Source organism: Schistocerca americana, chromosome 2, assembly GCF_021461395.2.
Source record: "Schistocerca americana isolate TAMUIC-IGC-003095 chromosome 2, iqSchAmer2.1, whole genome shotgun sequence".
NCBI classification, from domain to species: Eukaryota; Metazoa; Arthropoda; class Insecta; order Orthoptera; family Acrididae; genus Schistocerca; species Schistocerca americana.
In genome coordinates, this window is record NC_060120.1 from 183,208,798 (window position 1) to 183,235,816 (window position 27,019).

Below are 27,019 nucleotides of genomic sequence, written 5' to 3' on the forward strand. Positions count from 1 at the left end.
TACTGCTTTCGTCCAGTCTGATGGAACCTGTCCCAACTCCCACGCCATTTCAGTTATCCTGTGTAGCCATTTAAGACCTGACATCCCACTGTATTTCATGAGTTCCGACTTAATTTCATCCACCCCAGCTGCTTTAATGCACTGCAATCTATTGACCATTTCCTCCACTTCCTCAAATGTGATCCTATTTCCACCTACATTGAGCAACTCTTCAAAATATTCCCTCCATCTGCCCATGGCATCAGCAGGATTCACCAGCAGTTTTCCTGACCTGTCCAAAATACTTGTCTATCCTTCTGACCTCCCTTTCGAAGACTGCTACTTACACTCCAGAATGGTTTTCCACCAGCTTGACCCAAAGTCTCCAACCTGTTTCCAAAGTCTTCCCAAGATTTCTTCTTGGATGCTGCAATTATCTGTTTGGCTTTGTTTCTTTCTTCAACATAACTTTCTCTGTCTACCTGAGTTCTAGTATGTAGCTGTTTTTGATACGCCTTCTTTTTCCTTTTACAGGTTGCCTTGACTGTGTCATTCCACCAAGCTGTTTGCTTCCTCCAACCTTTACACACTATTGTTCCAAGACATTCTTTAGCCACTTCCAGTACTGTGTCCCTGTACCTTGTCCATTCCTTTTCCAATGACTGTAATTGACTACATTCAACTAACTGGTACCTTTCTGAGATCACTGTTATGTACTTGTGCCTGATTTCCTTATCCTGAAGTTTTTCCACTCTTATCCTTCTACATATGGACATGACCTCCTGCACTTTCGGCCTCACAATACCAATTTCACTGCAGAGTAAATAGTGATCAGTGTCATCAAAGAATCCCCTGAATACATGTGTGTCCCTCACAGCCTGATCTGTTATTATATAGTCAATGACAGATCTGGTTCCCCTGCCTTCCCAAGTATACCAGTGAATGTTCTTATGTTTAAAAAAGGAGTTTGTAATTACTAAGCCCATACTGACACAGAAATCCAAGATTTCCCGTTCCTGTTGGCTCCATATCCTCTCCAAATTTACACATAACCTTTTCAAACCCTTCTGTTCGATTTCCAATCCTGGCATTAAAATCACCCATGAGCAGAACACTGTCCTTGTCCTTTACTCTAGCAACTACATCACTGAGTGTGTCATAAAAACTATCCATCTTATCTTGATCTGTCCCTTCACAATGCGAATATACTGACACAATCCTAATTTTCTTGCTAGACACTGTCAAATCTATCCACATCAGTCGTCCGTTTACATACCTTATTGCAACTACGCTGGGTTCCATTTTGTTCCTGATGTAAAGCCCTACACCCCATTGTGCTATTCCTGCTTTGACTCCTGACAGGTAGACCTTGTATTCTCCCACTTCCTCTCCTGTCTCACCCCTTACCCGAATGTCACTAACAGCTAAAACGTCCAACCCCATCTTACTTGCAGCCTGTGCCAGCTCTACCTTCTTCCCAGAGTAGCCCCCATTGATATTAATAGCTCCCCATCTCATTACCATTCGTTTGCCGAGTCGTATCTTAGCAGTCCCTGGTCTGTCAATTAGAGGTGGGACTCCGCCACCTCCAAAGGTCCGAGGCATTTTGCTCTGATTGTTGCCAGCATCATATTTAAAGTACCAGGGAAGCAGGTACTTGCCCCGGGTCCCATTGAGTTTTACCCCTAACGGTTGAGGGACTAACCGGTGGATTTGGTAGTCTTTGCCGTCTGAGCACAAAGGTGACCACGACTCAGAATATGTCCGAAATGCCCAGCCTTATTCCAAAGTAACTGGTATCCCAACTGTCAGGACCACTTACTTGGCCACTCATACATTGCCCGTGGTTCATGAACTAGCTTTATTTTGATGGTGCTGAGTCAATACGCTTAGGAAAATGATCCCAATGTTTCACGTGCATTTTCTCTGGTAAATCTCTGTATGATACTCATTCTTTATAATCCAGTTTGGTACATTATTCAGTAATAATTCGGCTATTGCAATCCTATAATCAGTGTAATTATGTTTTTTTCCCCATTATTTATTTATTTGCACAAAATGTATGAATTCAAAAGTCCAATATTAAACAGATAAAAGAAAATTTTTTGATAGCCTTTCATGTATTTTCTCTCGATTGGGCAGTATGCTAGTATTTGGTCTTGCCTATCATCTCCAATCATTCCCTTGTTCTACTCAATAGCACAATGGTTTCTAAGTGTGAGTAGATCCTTGTGTATTCATTTCTACCATCTCACTTCTCTTTCAATTTTATTGCGAGTATTCAATTGCACCTCCTCATTCTGTGTTCCCCCTCTTTAATTTTACTTTACAGAAATCTTTTGGCATATCCTTTCTATTCACACACGCTGTGTCAAGTTTTAGAATTATGCAATAGTGCCATAATTGGTTTTAGAGAAGAGTACCAATTATTTAGGTGGTAAGTCTGCCCTCTGAGTAACATCGACTGTGATAGCTCTTTGACAACACTTTCGGAGGCACTATCATCATACTTTATCTTATCACAGCCTTTACATTTTGAAGTCACATAACCTGAATCAGACTCTTATAATTTTTAAGATTTTAATACCGTATCAGGCCCTTTTTGATGGATTGAATTGTTTGTAAAACATGCGTCACTTAAATTTCATGAATGATTGATCAATATTAATGTCCTGTTTCATTGTACGCACTTCTCTAAAAATTTTATTCAAATACCTGGTCTTATTTTGCTCAATTCAGTTGCACTCTTGGTTTTTTAAAATTTTTTAAATCTGTTCCATTATTATGGACAATGCAAAATATCTTTTAACCTCATTACAACTCTTCATATACTATTTGGACTGGTTCATATTTGTTGTGTGTATCTTGGGTACAATATTCCCCAGGAACATGTTGTCAAATACTATCTTAAATATATCAAGTTTTCTTTTATTTACTCCTACCTGATGTAAGGTTGCCTCTTTTATGCTAAGAGCCATTGTACAGTTCCAGATTTTTGGACTACTTCATATCTCAGCAGAATTGGCAAAAAAAGGAACACATGAAAACTGGCAAGAAGAAGGGACAGGATGATACGGCATGTGTCAACACATCACAGAATAAACTTCAGGATACTAGAGGAGGCTGAAGAGAGTAAGAACCATAGATAAAATATTGGTAGTTCATAGTGTGGCTTTTTTGTTTGTGAGCTTTCCTGGCATTGCTTAAAGATACTGTAAAATTTGACCATGAGTGAGAAATTTATGAAGTGTCACAGGTTAATGAGTTACTGGGTACATTCTGAGTCATGAAGCAAGTGGTTTCACTGTCACAAATGTGGTGGGGACCCCGTAACAAAGCAGGGTTGCCCACTGCTATCCTGTTTTGGTTTTACACTCCTTCAGTAACTTAGTTAAGCAATGAGCTCTACTCAGATTCCGACTACAGATTCTGTGGCCTTCAGCCTCATAGTACAGAATTCAGAAATAGTTTAAATAAAATTCCCCTATTAAATCTATTATTTCATTACATTCTAATGTCTATTCTGAAAGTAATGAGCTAATTAGTTTTATTGGAAATGCATCATATTAAAAGTTATGAACAATGACGTATATTGTGCAATACATATTAATAGATCAAATTCAGCTATAAGGCTGCATCCAAAAGAAAGCCTAAATTTTACCGATTACAGCAAAGTGCTTAAATTAACCTAAAGTCTATTAGTTAAATAGATATTAAGACTTGAAATCTGTAGCCTGTATGACTTTCAGTGCCAATTGTGACCAAACTACTAAATAATTCCAAGACCTGTTTTGATACTTTTGCTACCTTTATTTTTCTACGTAAAATGACTCCAGTCCCAACTTTGTAAGTGCATTAATTAAGAATTAAGTAAATTTGAATAAGTAAAAATTATTGTTCAAGAGGGCTGCCATTAATTAAGTAAATTTGAATAAGTAAAAATTATTGTTCAAGAGGGCTGCCATTGTTATAAGTCGGGAATTCCCACTGCAGATGCATAAGTTAGTTCCACGTATTTAAATTGATACAGCTCACTCATGTTATTCAAGTAATAAAACCCAATAGTTAACTTCAAAACCAATTAGAAAGGATCATTTTAACCCTGGGAAATTATAAACTATAATATATTAACAGAAATAGTCAAATATTCAAGCACTCGTCTATATAAGGTCCGAGCTGGTGCAGTTCTCAGTTAGTTCTCGGTCAGATTCTCATGGAGCAAAAGTGTGGCAAGTTGGTTAATTTTTCCGGTCGGTACCAAAAAAGTGTAATTGTGAACATTGTTAAAGGGTGGAAGTTTTTGACCTACCTAATGTGGCGATTAAGTGTAAGAGGCCTGTTCACATGAATATTGCGTGTGTGAGTGATAACAAATAAATCGCACTGTGGTTGTCATAAATGTTCAACAATGAATACGGTCTGGCTTCTTAATTTCAGTGTGATTTAGGTGAGATGGACGCAGCTACCGGGAAGACAATATTGAATAAGCAAAGCAAGGTAGGTCGGGAACACTGCGCACTATCTACTGGGTGAGGAAATGTTTCAACACATCCGGTTGTGACGTGAACTTTAAGTGGCACTAATACAGCCCGGCACGTTACAACCCTAGTGAGGCCCTCTGTTGGAGCTTCAGGACATGTAGTAGGAATCCACCAATAGTGGAGCAGGAAGTAAGACTATGTTCCACTCAGGGAGCTTTAGAGGAAGCTAGACAAGGACTAGAGTGGCTACGGAGTGACAGAGTGGAGAAGTGGGAATTTGCAGTTGGCAGTAACACCATTAGAAAGAGAATGTCTCCAACGGTTTTATTTTGAATCTTAAAAATAGGTTTAGTCAGCTGTCAGAATCATATGGAGAAAAACATCCAGCATTTGTAGGAGCAGGTGAGATGCAGTGGACACCCAATGTTGATATGAAGTCAAAGTTACGAACATTAAGAGGAGGAGGATGCTGCTGCAAGGTAGCAGTCATGCACACAATGTAGGCCTACAGTTGAAAGAGGTATCAGGTAAGGAGTACCAAATCACCAGCATTTCTAAACCAACTGCTGGGCTCAATAAGGTAACAGACAACTTCATACTTTTTTTGGGGACTGGGCTCCTGAAATAGGCAATGACTTGGACAGGATTGCTACTCAAACTCTGACCACTGGTATTCACTCTGCACAGTTCTCCCAGAGTTACAGTCAACACCACCTTGACAGTGTTGTGAGTCAAGTTAACATAGGACTTGAGACAGTACTCATGACTACTGAGAAGGCACACATTTCTGCGGTGCCAGTTGTGGGCATCACAAGGTCTTGGCTACACTAGAAATGGCCTACGACCAGATTGGGAAGAGATCATTGCTGAAGAATAGTGAAGTGACACAATAGTAACTGGTATCCCTGATTGAGGAAGATTATCTTAATGCAGGAACTTATTTCAATATATATGCGGTATGCAGGTCAGAATCTCATTTCATGCAGATATTAGGAGAATTAGAGGTAATGGAAATGAGTTGTTAACATGTCTTCATGCTGACATAACTTATTTCTTGAAGCACTATTTACATACTGGAGAAAAGTGAGGCTTCCTTCGGTGGGGTGCATCTTATCTAAATCCTAGGTGAAGAGTTGGCTGAAGGAGGGAGGATTGGTCATTTGTATGTTTCATTCAAGAGAGATGACAAATCAAAATGTTTTAAAGTTTAAATATTTGAAAGTTGTGCAGGAGAGTTTGGGATTTCAAGGGGAAAATCTTTCATTATAGGCCTCTATACGTCTCCCAGTTCAAACTGAACTGTTTTCCTCTCCAGATATGATGTACTAGGTATGGTCCTTAAGAAAGAAATTAATTTTGTAGGGGGATTTCAGTGTAAACTATCTGATTAATGTTCCAGGGAAAATAATGTTAACGGATTTGCTTGAATCTTACAACTAGTACAGACACTGTACTTGCCAACTAAAGATCAAGGAAAGAGCTTCCAAGGCAAAGTCGTAACCCAAAGTAGTAAACAAAAGATTTAGAGATACGAGTCCACTTGCAAAAAGCATGTCTTGAAGGGATAACTTGGGAAGAAGTCTTCAATACAGACAACTTTAATAACAAATCCAACACATTTCTTCAAACATTTCTCACTTACTTTGACACCTTGTCACCATTAAAAAAGTGCAGGCTGGTGCAGTAGTGATAAGCAACTGAATTTGGTATCTAAAGGCATTCAAATATCATGTAACAGGAAATAGGAGCTGTATCATAATATGAGAGACAGACCTAGTCCAACTTGCAGAATTTCACTACAGACAATTTCGCATAGTGCCGATGAATGTAATCAGACAGGTTAAAAAATACATTACACCGAGATATTAGAAAGATTTCTGGACAAAATCAAAACTTTTTGGTCAACCGTGAAAGAGGTACCAGGGCAGAATATGGGGGCTCAACACATTACACTATTTTTGTGTGAGAATGAAACTGTTAAGTGTCCCACCAGAGTTGTGCAATATATTTAATACCCACTACCCAACAATATACAGCAAACTATATCAAAATTTCACTGGTACAGATAAATATGCAGAATTCTTGAAAGCTGGTGATCTGAGACAACTATGTCACATGCAGCTACAGGAAACAAGCAAAGGTGAAATGGAATCACTTATTATATCAGTAAAGAGTAAAGATTTTCATGGGTATGATGAAATTTCAAATAGGATTTTGAAGATCAGGCACGACATGTTAGTTCTGTATCCATGTCACTGGTACAATGTGTCTTTCAGGGGTGGTTAGTTTCCTGAAAGATTGAAATACTTGTCCATAAAACCACATCATAAAAAGGAGGAAAAAAACATTTGCCGGTCAATTTCTTTGCTACCAGTCTTTTCAAAAATTTTTGAGGAAATGATGTATGAGAGTAGTGGTACACTTCAGTACACATAATTTGCTGTCAAACTTTCAATCTAGTTTCAGGAATGAACTTTCCACAGGAAACGATAGTTTGAGGACAGGAGGTACTTTCTTTGATTTAATAAAAGCATTTGATTGTGCAGATCACGAAATACTTTGCATAAGCTGGAACATTTCGGCATTAGCAAAAAATATAAACAGTGGTTCACTTTACATCTGGAAAGTAGGAAACTGAAGGTTGTCCCTCACTGTCAACACCGAGCAAAGCAGTGCAGTGGATAGTGCACTGGACTCTCAATCAGGAGGATAGCAGTTCAAATCCTTGTCTGGCATCTAGATTTAGGTTTTCCATGATTTTCCTAAATCACTTTAGGCAAATCCCACAATCGTTCATTTGAAAAGGACATGGCAGATTTCCTTCCCCATCCTTCTGTAACCCAAGCTTGTTCTCTGTCTTCAATGACATCAATGTAAATGAGACATTAAACTCGTATCTTTCTTCTATTGTTCCACTGTCAACAAACAGGGAAGAGATTTGTATGACTGGGGTCACGTAATGTATAAGAGGGAGGAGGGGGCGCCATACCATTCCTTTCTTAATCCATTGTTTTTTCTTGGTATGTATATATCGATGATCTGCCAATAAACTTGTACATTCAACTCAAAAAATTTTTCTCTTTAAGGTGACAGGACAAATCGAAGGAACCAGTTTGTTGAGAGTTTCAGGAGCATTGTGCAATAATGGACAGACACAGGGAAAATGAATACAGTAGAAGACTACTGGGTAGCTTTAAGAGAGGAAAAAAGTGAAGACAGCAGAGGATCATGTAGGTAAACATACAAAGACTAGTGAGATTCCCTGAGTGATTGAATTACACTGACAAACAGAGAAAATACAAAAATGCAGCAAATGAAGCAGGCATTAGGGAACACAGGTATCTAAAAAATGAGACTGACAAAATGCAAAATGGCTAGAGGCCAAATGCAAGAAGCACACACAACGAGGAGAAAGACACATGAAAATCATGGAGTCCTTTTGAGAAAAAGGAGCAATTGTACAGATATCAAGAGCACAGATGCCAAGACAGTACTAAACAAAGAATGCAAAGCTCAAAGATGGGGAAGTAATGTATAGACAATCTATATAAGGGAAACAAATTTTATGACAGAGAAGAGTACGTAAGTGAAGTAGAGATGGGAGATATGATATAGCGAAGAAGAATTTGACAGAGCACTGAAGAACCTAGGCAGAAACAAGTAGAGTAGAGTAAATGACTTTTCAGAATAACTGAAAATCATGGGAGAGCCAGGTGTGACAAATTTATTCCACATGGTATGCAAGATATCCGAGACGGGTGAAATTCAGTCAGATTTTAGGAAGAATGTAATAACTAAGTGTCTTTGGCTAGGATGTGCCATAAAACATTGTAAATAAGTTAAGTAAAGCAGAAAATAATAAAATAAAACTGAGATGTACTTGACTGGAATGAGAAACAGAACTGCATTCAAATGACAGAAAGGAATGAATACCATACATTAACATAAAAGTGGAAAAAGATAAAACACTGTATGAGAGAAAATGCTGAAAAACAGTTCCTCACAAGCTGTTGGGTGAGTAACATTTATGTTCAGAAACTAGAGATTCAAGTCTGGCAATATATATGGTATATCATTATTAATAGCAAAAACTGATACAAGAGTGTATTTTGATCCGTAGATACGGATTTAATCAGAAAGTATATATTTCATTTATGTTTGTACTAACTAAGACCATGTTTCGTACTGGAATCAATGGTGGCTTGTAACCACAAATATGCAATTATCTTGCAAATCGTTCATTTGCAGACACATGATTGCTGAAATGTTTTTCTTCTATTATTGAGTATTTTCACCCATGTCAATTTTTACTATTAATCATGATACAAGGATGAATCTGAAACTAATGCCTCATTTTTTTGTGTTGACTTCAAGTGTGTGTGTCAGATTATGTTGGTGCTTACTAATCTTCTAACCTTCTTGTTAACATCCTCTTAGTGTCACTTCCAGAATAATGTTCAAAACTGTGGTGCACATAAAGCAAATGTGTGTCATTGGATCATTGGACTCCTCTTCCCTGGAAAAAATGTGCCAACTGAGATCCATCAACACTTGCTAAAAGTGTTCAGAGATGATACATTAGATGTGAGTAATGTGAGGTAGTGTTTATGGATCTGCATGACAAGCCACATTCAGATTAACTGTTGTCCTTCAAAGTTGAACAGTGCCTCAATCAACTCACCTGTGATGATTGGCAGATTACAATGAAGGAATTGTGTGCATAGCTGAAAGTCTGTTGTAATGCCTTAGACATAATGTTACACAGCTTTGGTTATTGCAAAGTGCAATTTTGTTTTTGTATGGGAAGGAAATATGTTGGGACCTGCTGGAATACAAGGGTAAAGGTGAAAACTTTCTGAATGCCAACATCATTCATGGTGAGACATGGAGTTACTGCTACAAGCCAGAATCCAAAAGACTGTCCATGAAGTGGTGATATGTGAATTTTCCAACAATGAAGAAGTTAAAGCACAACCATTAGTAGGCAAAATGATCTGCAGTCATCTGGGATAGGTAGGGTATGGCTCTTTTGGAAGTCATGGAAGCTAAAGTGACTGCCAAATCCGAACAGTACGACACTGACTAGGCTGAAAGCCTGAATTGCCTGAATTTCCAGAATCAAGCCACAGAAAATGATGAACTTTTGCTTGGAGCATAATAATGTCAGGATCCTTAACCATTTTGTGACTATGGAACTCATTCCCGAACTTGGCTGGTTCCTATCCTGTCCCCTGTCCTGATTTAGCAGCTTCAGACTTCATCTTTTTGGCCCTATGAAAGATGGGCTGTATAGCCAACATTTGCCAGACTCAGATGCTAGGGTCAAATATGTAAGACAGTGGTGGCTAGCCTCAGCTGGTGCAGGTTTTTACATGCACAGCATGCAGGATCTCATTCGTTTTTGGCAAAATTGCTTAATCAGGAAGTAAACGTGGACAAGGGAAAAAAAATCCTGGATTATTCCTAGATATCCCATTTAAAAAATATGCTTTTTCCCAAGTGAAAATACATTTTATCTGTGCTAAGTGACAGTAGGTTTTCTGTAGATTTTTCTCTGGGAACTGTAAAACTTGTCAATTCTTTGAATGGTTAACATTTTATACACTAGCATAGAACTTCCCAGGAAAAAAAAGATGGAGAGAAGTTTTGGAAAGACCTTTGATGTGCAGCAACATTTACGCTGCATATTTTCCTATTATGAAAGTACAAATTCGAATTGCACCAAAAACAGCATGTTAGTTTCCAGAGCGTTGAAATCAAGATTGTGATGTCCTTTTGTAAGCCAGTCATATGCCACATGATCTCACCAGCTGATGACAGCCTATATTCAGAGCACAGGACATGTGTTATAGTTGGCCAATACCAAGATTACTGTTACGTAGCACGAACACACAAAGAGGAAAAGTAAACAGTTTATATTAATATGCATAGTATAGCTGCAAGAAAAGCTAAGCTTTCACATATAATACTGGTCTCAAGCATGCTACAAGAGAAGCGAAGCTTTCACATGTAATATTGATCTTTTTTTGCGTTAGTTATACTTTAAGATACATCACACAAATCTGCCAGTAAATTTAAAATAATGACATAAATGTCTGATCTTCTGGGCTCGAAATTCTTGTAAGTGTTCAGTTTTAAACGCTCTGTGATTTAAGAAATTCATCCCACTTTCTCACACGTAACATAATTCATCTTGCATAAAAAGAAATTTACTTTTAAAGTAACGCTTTTTGAACCACCATTCACAATACTATCTGGAGACTGTTAGAAACAGATTTGGTTTAGCAGTTGCTAGAGAGCGCCAGAAAACAGGCACTATCGCGCGTGCGCAGCTGTAATGATGTAGGAAGCCAGCATGTTGATGTATAAAGCACTAAGAGAGCTTACATTACGCCATAAAAGAAACAGGAGATCAGAGGATACTCCAAGAGCAACAGAATTTTGTAAGCCATATTAAAATGCACCATACTAAAATGCATAATTCAGCTTGAGGTGCACATTGGTTTTTTCCAGATTCACAATGAAGTAGGTCCCATCTGATATTGAGCATTTCAGAGGTTTTTGGATGTAAATTTTCTTGGAGTGCCAGTACTGTTTGATCTCATTTTTGGTTCTTTATTATGGCATAGTGTCATACATGGCAGAAGATGAAAACGTGCACTTCAAATTCAGAGAACACTTGGAACTAGCCAATACTGTGGAATGAAACACTTTGTTTTAAATAAAATGATTGCCTCAGCAGAAAGGTTAATAAAGCTAAATTTCTTTAACAAACTTGCAAAAATAACTTCATTGCTCTGCAAGACTTTTAATGCTTGATTGCTAATAACTTGGAAATAAAATAAAATCAGAAAACAAACTAATAATATATTTTTGCCCTACGTAATTATGTGAATGTATTTTAATTAACTTGATATATCTTGGACACAGAAATCCGCTTTGTTTTCATTGGACATGGGAGCTGTAAACGAAGAGAAGCAGCATGCGCGAATCTAGCAGCTTGGGCGTGCGAGAAAAATTTTTCTTGTTTGTGTCTAGTTGCTTGCTGCTATTGCTGATACAGCCAACAGCCACACTTCAAGTAGCAGGAAGCAGGAGAAGGTACTGCACATACACGAGTCAACTGCGCATGCGCATGATCCTGCTGGCAACTGGTCAAACGAACCCGATGTAAACAGTTGTGATGTCACGCCCGTAGAAAGCAGTTTATTGTTACGAAGTTACACAGTCTTCACCCTATGGCCTTTGACATACTTTTGCTGTTTTGTTGTTTTAAATGGTGCATTTCCTTTACCACTAAAGTTTTATTTTTTGCCCCTCTTGTTTACATTTTATTGCTGCAGTATCATTCTCCAGTAGCAGGATGCAGTAACACTCTTTGCTAGAGAATCAATTCTTACCAGTCAAAACTACAAAAATTTAACTGAAAGCTAAAACAATGAAAAATTTCTGGAATTCCGAATAATTCCTGGAATTCCGAATAATTCCCGGGTTTTTCCCAGTTGTCCTGAGTCATATACACCCTGTTAATGAATGGTAGTAATTAGATGGAAAAATGGTGGTATGAAAAAAAAATATGTTTTATTTAACAGTACTATTGGCGTTCTGTACCAGTTTGTAGTTTCCACGAAAATAAATGGGAACCTTTGGTTTTGAAATGGCTCTCATTCACCCACATATAATTTGCTGGAAGAAATGACAGCTAAAGATTACTAAAATATCACAACAATGGGAGACCTGACTTAGGACCGATGTGTAGCAGGAGTACCCACAACATACAAATTAGATTCTGTTTTTCTTCCACAGACCCAAAAAATGAGATGATTCTCGTGGGTATGGAACATGATTTTGTTTTCTTCTAAATTAATAGGCAATGTATTTCACTTGAAATACATTTGAAAGAAGCTGAAATTGTTGAGAATCATATTCAATTTGCACAATTTATTGTATCAACGAGGCATACTGCTCACACTGTTATTATTTGTTAGAATTGTCATAGCTGACATGATCACTGCAACAAAATTTATTAACTACATATACACAAACTATCGTCAAGAACAGAAAGTTATTGCTCTGTGTGGTGACGTACCTGACAATGGCAACATTAGGATACAGACCAGCGCATACAATGGCCTTGATAAGACTGCGGTTATTGGAGTGAATATTGGCTCTCCCATCCTTTGGATCAGCCGTTGCAAGAAAATTCATCTCGTACAAATGCTCTGCAAACTGCTTCTTCATATTCCTTTCAAACATAAAATTGTTCTGTCAATCACAAGCATCAGACACTAGAAAATACATTAAATATGCAGAAATATAAGGAAGATTCAAAATTAAAAATATACACACATTGGTACATCTTGTTCTTGAACATCTATCTGTAGTACCTTAGTGTTTAGCATTAGATGCAAATGAGAAGAACACAGTTGGACACAAACTGCTAATCTCAGAGTGAGTGGAACAAGAGAACATATTACTTAGGGAGTGTGTATGTAGTTATCAGATCTTTTCTATATCTCACACCATCTTCTTCGGTGTTGACATGAATCTGATTTCTAGCTCCATACCAAGTGCACAATAAGCAGTGCATCTGTCATCTGCCATATCTTTCACAGCCGTATGATAAGTGTATCTTTCAAATGCTGAATCAATTTACAGGCAATCTCAACAGTAGCTACCAATCCTGATCAGACCTACTACACTTCAATCATTACGAGAGCCCCTGTCAGAATATCACACCATGCACCAGCTGATGTGTAACTACTTGTAATGAGAAATATCGCAAGAGCACTAGTCATGGTGAAGGTTTTCATAAATATAAGATCAGTGTTCAAAAAACATTGCCTTAAGAGCACATCGGTGGCTGACTGACAAACTCAACATGCTGAAATAGTTCATACAAAAATATTTATTTACTGCTGTGCTGCTCTTATACAGAATTCTGCTGGAAGCATTACAAAGAATTCTTCAAGCCTTAATAAGTTATAGTTTACTGGGCAATAAGTGTTACTCAAAGTTCAAAACACCACCCATCAATTACATACTGAGCATCAATCTTTACTACCGACAATACTGTATCAACTCCAATCAACTCTAATGCCAACCCTTCACAATGACAATAACTCAATCTTAAATTATAACTGTATATAGAGATTAAGTTGGAGTGTACTTATACCACCACTTCAAAAATTATTTCATCATGGTTAAGTCATATCATTCGTGTTAACATAATTTATCTAATAACATGATGTTTGTAACACACATATCCTTGTATCTCTTAGTGGTAAGTATGCATTTTTAAATATTATTTTAATGTAGTCTTGCTCTTTTAGAGTGGAATTTAAACAGTGTTCATTATTACAGTTTTATATAAACAATTAAATTTTAAACTAACTTCAAATTATTGGTTATTAGACAAGTTGAACCATATTCTTTTAATCAAGAACTTAGTATTTTAAATAACTATAGGCCAATGTTCAGATAAAAGTTTATTAGCAGGGACAAAATTTTTAAAGGATGTGGTTCTATGAAATTTCAAATACAAAGTTCTTCTGCAAAATAAAATTTCCTCACAAAATTATGCAATAGGAATCATAAACTATAGGAATCACAAATTATTGTCTTAATAACGAGAATTTAGAAAAAAACAACCTTTTGAAGTTATTCTGATTTTGTCAACAAGCAAATGGAAAAAAAAATAAATTATTGTTATTGTTGTTGTTATTATTATTATTATTATTATTATTGTACCCTATGAATGATGCTCCACATTTCTATTTCTTATATTGTTCAAACAATCCTAGATGGAAGGATGACAATATTACGGAAAGGGTACATTTTTACTCGCCATATAGCAGAGATGCTGAGTCACAGACAGGCACAACAAAATGACTGTTAACAAGTAAGATTTCGGCCAAAGACCTCCTTCTGAATTAGACAACACAGACATTCACACAAACGCAACTCACACACACGTGACCACTGTCTCTGGCTGCTGAGGCCAAGAGTCTGGCCTTGGGCAGCCAGAAGCATTGGTGTGTGTGTGTGTGTGTGTGTGTGTGTGTGTGTAATTCAGAAGAAGGCCTTTTGGCTGAAAGTTTATTTGTTAACTGTATTTTCGTTGTGCCTATTTGTGACTCAACACCTCTTTCATGTTGTTCACCTATTTATGATGGCACGATAACCACTGAAGTTGAATGGACACAGACAAAGGGTTTGTGCCAGTAAGTACAGTGTGCACCTATGCGGGATATCATAAAATCTGAATTATCAATTTTAAAACATTAAGTTATGTACATCGTCTTCATTGATGGTACCCTGGTCATATACTATTAAATGAATGCAGCGTTTTGCCAGTGAAGTTTTTATCTGTTTAAACTTTTCCTATGTCTCATAACAAGTTTCACCTTTTTAGGCCATTATCCAATGATCAGCTTTCTAGAAAAGCACAGTACATTACTGCTATGAAATGGAAACACAATGGTGTGAAAGTAAATTAATGTGTTCAATAGAATGCTGTAGTCCCAACTGGAAGATGGGAAACTGCATCCTGGGAACCTGGGCTGAAATATTCATTAATTATGTTCTGAGGAATTTAAACAGACAGCTGACAAAATCATTTAATTCAAATGTTACGTTAATGACAAATTAGTCCTACTGAATGGTACAGAGGGAGACATTGGTAATGTGCAGTAACGACTACATAATATGCATGATAACATCAAATTCACCAATGAAGTAGAAGTAAATAACTGTATTAACTTCTTGGATATTACAATAAAGAAAAATGCACAAATTTGGATTTTTTTGGAAACCAACAACTACAGACAATTAATCAGCAATGGGTTGTGCCATTCAGTAATCCACAAAAAAAGGCATACTTTCATGCAATGATATGACGAATGATGAATCTTCAGCTTGTTGAAGACAAGCTTAACAAAGAAATTTAGCCAAAGCCATTGATTCTGAACAAAAAAATGATTAATCAAATGTACTAACTACACATCAGACAATATTACTCTAGAGAGACAAATGACTACACAGAATTCTAATTCCGTAGTCCCCCATATCATGGTAACATTTGAAACAAAATAGCCAAAGCTTTAAACTATGAAAAACAAAAATTGCATTTCACACTGAAAATGATATAAAAAGTATTATAAGACACAGTGCCCATGGAATGAAATGATTAAATAAATCAGGAATAAATAAAATTGGATGTGATGATTGTAAAGTGATGTATATACTGAGTTGACAAAAGTCAAGGGACAGCGATATGCACATATACAGATGGCAGTGTACCATGCACACAAGGTATACATTGGCAGTGCATTAGCGAAGCTGTTATTTATACTCAGGTGATTCATGTGAGAAGGTTTGCAACATGATTATGACCACACAACAGGAATTAACAGACTTTGAGCATGGAATGGTAGTTGGCGCTAGAGGCATGGGACATTCCATTTCAGAAATTGTTAGGGAATTCAATATTCTGATAGCCATAGTCAAGAGTGTGATGAGAATACCACATTTCACGTGTAACCTCTCACCAAGGAAAAGGCAGTGGCTGACAGCCATCACTTGGAGTGGTTTTCTTGTTGGTTTATGGTTTTATGTAGCTGCTGGCTCACTCCTTGTAGCTGAAGCTGTCAGAACACTTCACGAGATCTGTCGCCTGATGTAACATTTACTGTATTTACATTTTTCTTTTAATCTGGTCGCCATAGTTGATTCTCTTGAAGTAGAGCTCCTGCTAACCAGTGCCTCTAAAATCCCACGTACAGCCAAGGAAAGGATGTATAGCCGAGGAAAGGCCCGACTTCTTCATGTTCTGCAGCTGTTACTGGAGCAAAAGAAGATAACTTCTACTCACATCACAAAAAAGCATATGCACTACTTTCCTTTACAAGCAAATATTTCCTTGAATGGGTATACAGATCATTGGTGTGACTTGTGAACTGGAGTAGAACACAGCTTTACGTATGATACATGCCTCGAAGGCTCAATATGTCAACCCGGATTACAATATACAGGGTGTATCAAAAACAATCATCCTATTTTTAAAAAATCATAACTATTAAGTTATTTGAGATAGGTGCGTGAACAACATACTGTTGGAAATAGAAAACTCTTGGGTTTTGCATGGTTCTCACTAAGTATCACTGGCATCTGGAAGTGCGGGAATTTTTAAATCAAAGGATTACTGAATGATGGATCAGTCGCACTCGGCCAAATGGTTCAGCCTTAGGGTTTATAAAGAAAAAAAAACCCCTCTGTTTATGTGCCTCCGTTACCAACAACAATGAATGAGCCGAGACATCGCATAACAGCAGCTGTGGAAGCTGTAACTCAAGACATGCTCACTGCATGTGTGAGAATAACTGGAATACAGCATTGACATGCCATGCATCTAAGGAGGGCACATTGAACACCTATGAAAAGATACGAAAAAAAACTTTTTGAATTTCCTGTTCATCAAGAAACAAATTTCATTGTATATGTTTAATAGTTTCAGAAATATATATGTGCCAAATCAGATGATTCTTTTTGATGGACCCTGTATTTCTTTTTTGACAATATTATGTAATTGGATGGATAAAAAAATCTACTCAGCAAGCAGTGGCAGAACATGCATATAAAAGGAGGCTAAAATTATGCAAGCTTTCAGAGCCAGTGGCTCCTTCCTCCGGCATAAGTGTTGAAGGGGAAGGAAGAGGGGTGAAGGAAAAGGACTGGAGAGGTCTAGGAAAAGGGGTAGATTTCGGAAAAGTCATTCAGAACCGCAGTTCAGGGGAAACGTTCCAGATGGGATAGAAGGAAACACTGATTGTTGGGAACTGCACTGGACGAGATTTGGAAAACTGAGAGCTTAAAGGTGGAAGACAGGGTAATATGCAAGACAGAGATTACTGCTAAAACACTGTGCATGAGTTAATAACAATGATAAGGTATGTGCACCATCCATAACAGAGGTGGGAGAGGGACAGTGAAAAATAGACAGGTAAAAAACTAAAAGAGGTAGGAAACTAAAATGGAATGAAAAAAGGAATAGTTACTTTAAAGAAACGCTGAGACGGAAGAAATTATTGTAAATTAAGGCCAGGTGGGTGTCGAGAACCAAGGACAAGTTGTAGCGCTAGTTCCCACCTGTGCAGCTCTGAGAAACTGCTGTCAGGGGGGAGAATCCAGATGGCACAAGTGGTGAATCAGGCACTGATGTCACGACTGTCACGTTGTAGATCATTCTCTGCAACACAATACTGTGTGCTTCATGTCCGTTCATCCTAACTGCTACCTTGTTGGTAGCCATACTAATGTAGAAGACCAAACAGTGTTTACATAACAGCTGGTACACTGTGTGTCATTTCACAGATGTTCCTCCCTTTGATAGTATGTGTTTTGCAAGTTACAGGGCTAGTACAGGTGGTGATGAGAGGGTGCATAAGCAAAATCTTAAAGGTCACAGTGGCAGAAGCTGTAGGTTAGAGAAATGGGTGCAGGAGTACTACAGGGTCTGTCCAGTTTAAGAGAAGCCTAAAGGATTTATTGGTGGCCAACTCCTTCTACTCCATTGATGAATTTCTCAGTATGACCTGTGTGTGCGTGTGTGTGTGTGTGTGTGTGTGTGTGTGTGTGTGTGTGCGCGTAAGTACAGTCTAACTTCCGCACCATTTCAGTGCAGTAATGTGTTCATTGTAAATAAGTATTATAGTAGTTCTATTACATGTTTATTACCTTGTAAACAAAAATAAACTTTTTTATTTTAAATTCAGTGCATTAGTGTTTGTAAAATGATTCTTTCATATAGTAGTCATTAAAAGAAAATGACGATCATTCCACTTGGGACCTGTGTAAGGTAATTAGCTTATTCGTTTCAGTTGTAAATATTTGTCATGTATTATATTCTGACATGTTCTACATCCTGGAGGACCTCCTCACTATGTATCAATTGGAATGAAAGTAAATCTAATCTAATCCAAACACCAAATTTTCAGCCAGTTTCAATGGAGGTGCAACTACTGATGGCATACTTGTACATGGAACAGGTATGTTACATGCCAGAATATAAGTACTTTGTTTGTAAGCAGATTTAATGTGAACAGAAGAAATGATTTAGATATTCCAAAACTTTTGACAAGTCAGCCTCACCATGAGTCCATATAGCAAAGATGTCATCAATGATTCCAAGCAAACCATGAAAATGTCAGCATAGGAAGGAGCCATCTAGTTCCTGCAGCCACGCCTCTGACCTGTTTGTACATCTTCCCCTCAAAGGTAAAGTAGTTGTTCATAAGTATAAAGCTGATTAAGATGAGCAGGAAGGATGCATAGGTTTAGAATCAGGTAACTGAGGTAATGTTCAGCAGCATTCAGACCATGTAACATAGGGAATGCTGATATAGAGGAAGGTAGCATCAATAGTGACGAGCAAGGTGTCTGGTGGCAGTAGGAGGGGTACAGATTTCAAATGATATAGGAGATAGCTGGTGTCTTTAATATAGGACATGGGTCCTTGTACCATAGGTTGCAGGTGTTGATCAACTAAGGTACATATATGTTCAGTGGGTGCTTTGAAACCAGTAACTGTGGGATGGGCAGTGTAATTGTGTTTGTGTATCTTAGGAAGAAGCCAAAAGATGGGAGTGTATTGTCTCCGTGGGGTAAGAGGTTCTATGGATTGACGTGTCAGTCCTTGTGAGGGGCCTGACACCACTTTTTCAGAACAATGCAGATGAGAAATAGCATTACAACATGTCCTTGGGTCTCACAGCCCACCTGACCTTAATTCACGTTAATTTCTTCGTCTCAGCATTTTTTCTCTAATTATTCCCTTTTAAGTTTCTATGCCTTATATTTTGTGACCTGTACATTTTTCCACACTCCCACAAGCCTCAATTAACTCTTGCACGATGTTTTGTCCAGTAATGTCTGTTTTGCTTATTACCCAATTTCCACCTACAAGCTCTCAGGTTTTCAAAACTCATCCAGTTCAGTGTCTAACAATCAGTCTTTCTATCCCATCTCATTTGATAAGTCTGCCATGACCAGGAGTTCTGGGCAAGAGTTTTCTGGAACTCTCACCATTTCCTAAACCTCACCAGTCCTTTCCCTTCATCCCTCTTCCTTCTCCTTCAACCCTTCTGCCAGATAAAGCCCTGGCTCCAAAAGCTTCACACACACACACACACACACACACACACACACACACACACACACACACACAGGTACACGTACTGTCCAGTCACATTAATATGACCAGCTGCTGAAAGTTTGAATAGCCAACCTTCGTAGTGCAGACTGCAAGATGTGCAGGAAGAGAGCCAATGAGGTTCTGGACAGTACCAACAGGGATGCAGAGCCATGCGCACTCCAGTGCTGTGGCCAGCTGTGCTAGGTTTCTCACTTGAGGAATCATGGGGCGAACTGCATGTGGGGGTCTAAACAGCCCCCAAGAATAGATGCGTACTTGTGTAAATCCATTGTGCCTTCTACTACAATGATGATATCACCAAGAGAATACTATGAAATCATTCCCCAGACCTTAACACTCTCTCCTCTGGCCTTGACCCTCCTTACAATTGTTGCATGGTGTTTGCTTTCAGATGTTTCACATTGTACGTGCCAACGGCCATTTATCTGATGGAGCATAGAAAGTGAATCATCTGAGAAGGCCACCATCACCACCCAGTCGATCTCCAGTTGTGGTATTAGCATGCAAATTCTAGCCTTCAATGTCGATAAAGGGCGGTTTGCAGGGATGTAAGAACCAGGCGACTGCTGTTGAGGCCCATACACAACTATGTTGGCTCAATGGTCACTGGACAGACACTGTTGGTAGTCCCTTCATTTATCTGGGCGGTCAGTTGCTCAATAGTTGCACATCTATTCACCAGTACACAGCTCCCCAGTCGTCATTCACCCCTATCAACTATGTCCTATGGTGCACCACATTTGCCTCGGCACCTGCTTTGAACAGCTCCATTTTGCCAGGCTTGGTATATTTTTACCATGGTGGCACACAATAAAAACTTAGCCATTTCAGAGATGCTTCCACCCTTGGCGCAAAAGCCAATGATCAAGCCCCCTTTTGGATGTCAGGTAAATCACTCCATTTCTGCATTACGACAATGACTGCACTGTTATCTGCATCTCTTCAATATGCTTTACATACCCTTCACTGCTAGCACTGCCACCTGCCATCTGTGACTGGTTACTGCACATTGGCGTTGAACATAGGTAGTCATCACCTTAATGTGACTGGACTGTGTATGTGTAATTTGAAATTATTAGACTGCTCTCACTTTTATTATTTCATAAATGTTTTATCTTTGCACATTTCTCACCTTATGTGCACAAACTGACTGCCAAAACTTCAAGAACAGTTACCTTTGTAAACTAAAATGATTAAAAAGACAAAATTTGAAATTTGCTGCTATTTTTATACTTACAACTTCTTTCCTAGATAACTATCCTTCGGTTAATTTACTTTTGCACTATCGTGTTCCCATTTTTTTAAGGGTAATACCGTACAGTAAGCTTTTCTATACAACAGATCACTGAATAATGGCTTAAAAAGCCAAAACTAGTAGTGAAATGAAGAACAAGTTTAAATAAATAACAGTCTCAGTAAAAAAAATGCCACATCCATCAAAAGTTGAGTGATTTTTTTTTTTGTTTCTTCCCAGATACATGTCTGCGGCCTTAGTACACAATGAAATCCTCCTACCACAGTACTGTAGTACATTACTAGAGGAGCTGAAATCCATGTGGTATAGTCAACTAATTGGTTGGAGTATCACGCAGAATGTATTTTCTTCACATGAAGGAGAAAGACACTCCAAAAATCCACAGAAAGTTGTTGGAAGCATTTGGCCATAAAGCACCAGCATATGACACTGTATTCAAACGAGTATAAATGTTGATGAACAAAAGTGGCCCCAATCCTCCTGGCATTGTACCAATGACTTCTTCCTTTTCGCCCTCACATGAAGAAACCATTGCATGACAAACATTTCCAAAATGACAACAAAGTGATTTTTTTTTGGTGGAACACTTCACGAACGATCAAAACGCAGACTTCTACACCCAAGGTCACCAACAAATCATCCATTGTTGTTGCAAAATGAACACTGAATGGCAGGCCACAGTGGTCGCAAAGGTTTGCACCATCAAGATTAAAAGCGAACTCCTTGGGATTACATACTGTGCAAGATGTACAGCTAAGTATCCACTCTTTAACAGTGCATGTAGAATCATATTGGTGTAATGGGGTGATGCGTACAGATGGAATGTAATGGCACGCAACCAAATGGGTAACAGTCTGTCACGGAGCCTGTCATGAAATTGGAAAATGGATGATACTGTCTCTTAAGTCTCACCTCACCCAGGTTTCTGAACTTTACTACTTTTCCTAAGCCTAACCAGTCATTTTCCTTCACTCTTCTACTTTTCACTACGACCCTTCTGCCAGAAGAAGCCACTGGATTCAAAACACTGCATAAGTAACATGTTTTGTATGTGTATTCTCCTGCTGCTGCTGCTGCTTGGTGAGAGACTTTGTACCTATCCAATTACATTACATCCTGTAAATTGTATCGAGCATCTTTGTTGTAACATGTGTGCCTTGTCCTCCCTAGAATATCAGTCGTTTTTCTTACGCAGTGCATGCACTGCATGGTCATATTGCTGCAGACTTATTCGAAATCTACTCATAACTGCTTTTTTTTTTATTATGCTGCAGATCATCTTCCATGAATGTAATTGTGTTTAGTACCCACCACACTTAAAGTAGTAAAGGAGTTTTGCTATTTGGGGAGCAAAATAACTGATGATGGTCGAAGTAGAGAGGATATAAAATGTAGGCTGGCAATGGCAAGGAAAGCGTTTCTGAAGAAGAGAAATTTGTTAACATCCAGATTAGATTAGATTAGATTAGATTAGATTTACTTTCATTCAAATTGATCCGTAGTGAGGAGGTCCTCCAGGATGTGGAACATGTCAGAAAAACAACAATACATGACAAATATTTAAACTAAAACAAATAAGCTGATGTACCATTGATTTAAGTGTCAGGAAGTCATTTCTGAAAGTATTCGTATGGAGTGTAGCCATGTATGGAAGTGAAACATGGACGATAAATAGTTTGGACAAGAAGAGAATAGAAGCTTTCGAAATGTGGTGCTACAGAAGAATGCTGAAGATTAGATGGGTAGATCACGTAACTAATGAGGAAGTATTGAATAGGATTGGGGAGAAGAGAAGTTTGTGGCACAACTTGACCAGAAGAAGGGATCGGTTGGTAGGACATGTTCTGAGGCATCAAGGGATCACCAATTTAGTATTGGAGGGCAGCGTGGAGGGTAAAAATCGTAGAGGGAGACCAAGAGATGAATACACTAAGCAGATTCAGAAGGATGTAGGTTGCAGTAGGTACTGGGAGATGAAAAAGCTTGCACAGGATAGAGTAGCATGGAGAGCTGCATCAAACCAGTCTCAGGACTGAAGACCACAACAACAACACAACCCACTCCTCAGACAATGATTGCCATTTACAACATTTCACTGGAGATGGGATTTTTGGCTCCTCGTTTGACAAGGATGATGAATAACACAGTTTGACGCCTGTTTCAATAGCACATTCACTTGTTAAACATGTATTTTCATCATTGTTCTCTTCATGTACATTGTCCACGCAGCCAAGTGTGTACAACACCACACTTTCCACTGACTCATCTTGCAGAAATGCTAATATTTCATCTGCTACTTCTTTCACACTCTGCAAAATTTCTTAGTCACTAAATGTCAACTTCAGCAACAGCTTTAGTAGATATAATGCAATGTTTGTTTTGTATCAACACTACTAGCACTGTAGCGAATTACACATCGACTCAGCAGGTCAACCATGCCCCATAGCCTCATGCTGTACTCACCATTGGATACCTCCAGCTCTGCCCCCTGTTGCCATTAGCAGCCAATATTGTGGCTGCATGGTAGACAATAAATTGGGCTTCGAGCACAGTGAACATCATTGGCCTTTTGTAAGCTCACACTCAAGGGGTTTCATGCAAAACTTTCAATATTTTCCATTGCTGGAATTTCACTGCTTGCATTCTTCTTACTTTTTCCTGGTGTGTCTCAGCTTACCTTGAAACCTCACAGATGTAACGTACAGTTAGTCTTGGTTTATCAAACAGGCGCTTCTCTCTTACCACATGAAGGAACCCTTTACTGTATGAAATGATAATTAAATAGACACCCTAGCTGCAAGCAGGCGTTGATACACTTCATTGGGGACATGTTGAAAATGTGTGCCCCGACTGGGACTCGAACCCGGGATCTCCTGCTTACATGGCAGACGCTCTATCCATCTGAGCCACCGCGGGCACAGAGGATAGTGCGTCTGCAGGGACTTATCCCTTGCACGCTCCCCGTGAGATCCACATTCCCAACATGTCCACAACACTACATTCGTAGTGCGCCTAATAGATGTTTGCCCATCATACTCATTACTCGTGGCAGATTAATCTACCAAGTCCCGTACGAGTTCGGGCATAGCGTGTGCGTTCACACAAGAAGGTCAAAGGCCGGGAACCCATATTTTTAACTATATATGACGGTAGTATCTGTTCCCGAAAGAACAGTTACTGTGGATGAACATGCAGCTTTGCTAGAAATGAAATGATAATTAAATAGACACCCTAGCTGCAACCAGGCGTTGATACACTTCATTGGGGACATGTTGAAAATGTGTGCCCCGACCGGGACTCGAACCCGGGATCTCCTGCTTACATGGCAGACGCTCTATCCATCTGAGCCACCGCGGGCACAGAGGATATATAGTTATAGTTGCAGCTAGGGTGTCTATTTAATTATCATTTCATTTCTAGCAAAGCTGCATGGTCATCCACAGTAACTGTTCTTTCGGGAACAGATACTACTGTCATATATAACCCTTTACTGTGTACACTCATTTGTGATTATATGTTTGTGTCTGCCTCCACTTTTTCCATGAAGGTTGGATTTTATGCTATTTTAATTCGACTGAAGACAATTTTAAATAACAACATGGTTAATAGTTAATTTTGTAGAAGTACAGTAACAATACCATTTGCTGTGAGTTATAGGTTATAATTATAATGGAAAAGGTGCTGGACACACTGACAATTAATGAGCAAAATTATGAAAAAAAAGAAAAATGTAGGATAATATTAGAGAATACTGTCCACTTACTTTAGTAAAGTGAGAGTGTTCCACGAGAGGAAATAACGATGGCAAAAGCCAGAACGCCCCGAACCTGAGGCTTCCCATCTCCGTACTGCCTCTGCCAATACTATGTGGTCACTGCAGCTTCCTGCAGCAAGCTCACGTTTTACAGCATCCACTTGACTCTCTTTTCCCTACAACATCAAATGACCACCAGCTATGTCATAACCAAGAAGTAACAATTTGTTCAGATATGACTAGGGACTATGACTGGTCACGTAAGTTGAAATGCATGGAAAGCAAATGGCAAGCTTCAATGCATTGTTAAAATAAATGTTACGGTACTGCTCTACCGCAGGGTTGTCCAGTATTTTGGCTCAAGGAGTATACCCTGGCATGAGTGCACGTCTCCCCTGCCCCCCACCCCACACTATATTGTCTGAGCAGGAGAGGGAAAAACTATGAATGCACTGCACTTAAATGGTAGTACAGTCATACTGCATATGATGGTTTTATATTCAGATTTCGCAACAACATACAGGGTGTTACAAAAAAGGTACGGCCAAACTTTCAGGAAACATTCCTCACACACAAATAAAGAGAAGATGTTATGTGGACATGTGTTCAGAAACGCTTAATTTCCATGTTAGAGCTCATTTTAGTTTCGTCAGTATGTACTGTACTTCCTCGATTCACCACCAGTTGGCCCAATTAAAGGAAGGTAATGTTGACTTCGGTGATTGTGTTGACATGCGACTCATTGCTCTACAGTACTAGCATCAAGCACATCAGTACGTAGCATCAACAGGTTAGTGTTAATCACGAACGTGGTTTTGCAGTCAGTGCAATGTTTACAAATGCGGAGTTGGCAGATGCCCATTTGATGCATGGATTAGCACGGGGCAATAGCCGTGGCGTGGTGCTTTTGTATCGAGACAGATCTCCAGAACGAAGGTGACCCGACAGGAAGACATTCGAAGCAATTGATCGGCTTCTTAGGGAGCACGGAACATTCCAGCCTATGACTCGCGACTGGGGAAGACCTAGAACAACGAGGACACCTGCAATGGATGAGGCAATTCTTTGTGCAGTTGACGATAACCCTAATGTCAGCGTCAAAGAAGTTGCTGCTGTACAAGGTAACGTTGACCACGTCACTGTATGGGGAGTGCTATGGGAGAACCAGTTGTTTCCGTACCATGTACAGCATGTGCAGGCACTATCAGCAGCTGATTGGCCTCCACGGGTACACTTCTGCGATGGTTCATCCAACAATGTGTCAATCCTCATTTCAGTGCAAATGTTCTCTTTACGGATGAGGCTTCATTCCAACGTGATCAAATTGTAAATTTTCACAATCAACATTTGTGGGCTGACGAGAATCTGCACGCAATTGTGCAATCACGTCATCAACACAGATTTTCTGTGAACGTTTGGGCAGACATTGTTGGTGATGTCTTAATTGGGCCCCATGTTCTTCCACCTACGCTCAATGGAGCACGTTATCATGATTTCATACGGGATACTCTACCTGTGCTGCTAGAACATGTGCCTTTACAAGTACAACACAACATGTGGTTCATGGACGATGGAGCTCCTGCACATTTCAGTCGAAGTGTTCGTACGCTTCTCACCAACAGATTCAGTGACCGATGGATTGAGAGAGGCGGACCAATTCCATGGCCTCCATGCTCTCCTGACCTCAACCCTCTTGACTTTCATTTATAGGGACATTTGAAAGTTCTTGTCTACGCAACCCCGGTACCAAATGTAGAGACTCTTCGTGCTCGTATTGTGGTTGGCTGTGATAGAATATGCCATTCTCCAGGGCTGCATCAGCGCATCAGGGATTGCATGCGACAGAGGGTGGATGCATGTATCCTCGCTAACGGAGGACTTTTGAACATTTCCTGTAACAAAGTGTTTGAAGTCACGCTGGTACGTTCTGTTGCTGTGTGTTTCCATTCCATGATTAATGTGATTTGAAGAGAAGTAATAAAATGAGCTCTAACATGGAAAGTAAGCGTTTCCGGACACATGTCCACATAACATATTTTCTTTCTTTGTGTGTGAGGAATGTTTCCTGAAAGTTTGGCCATATCTTTTTGTAACACCCTGTATATCACAAAACAAAGCAAATTTTCAGTGTTATTAAATTATTTTTGGTGTGCTGAAGAAATAATTTTTGTCTGGTGCAAGCTGTTGCCAAATGCACAGATGCAGACGATTTCACTGATTTTCACACTAAAGTAGCCACCTAATCATGACTGACTTACTTTTGCAATCTTTCACACTAATACGATGATTGAAATATTGCAGCACTTTTGTGAATTCATTACGGAAATGTGGAAACTCTG

General features: G+C 39.0%; 1 protein-coding gene and 2 non-coding genes across 5 annotated transcripts in view; all 3 read right to left on the bottom strand.

The window, feature by feature from the left end:
• LOC124594980 (ATP-dependent DNA/RNA helicase DHX36) overlaps nt 1–27,019 on the bottom strand; it is a 248,689-nt gene that overhangs the window by 34,781 nt on the left and 186,889 nt on the right. For all 3 annotated transcript variants that reach the window (XM_047133510.1, XM_047133511.1, XM_047133509.1), the window contains exons 15-16: nt 24,690–24,856; nt 12,550–12,705 (exon numbers count right to left, since the gene is read on the bottom strand). In XM_047133510.1, coding sequence (XP_046989466.1) covers nt 12,550–12,705; nt 24,690–24,856 — 323 coding nt within the window. The remainder of the gene's footprint in view (nt 1–12,549; nt 12,706–24,689; nt 24,857–27,019) is intronic.
• Trnat-ugu lies at nt 23,769–23,843 on the bottom strand. Its single transcript has one exon. It is a non-coding gene; the product is annotated as a tRNA-Thr (tRNA).
• Nucleotides 24,210–24,284, bottom strand: Trnat-ugu. Its single transcript has one exon. It is a non-coding gene; the product is annotated as a tRNA-Thr (tRNA).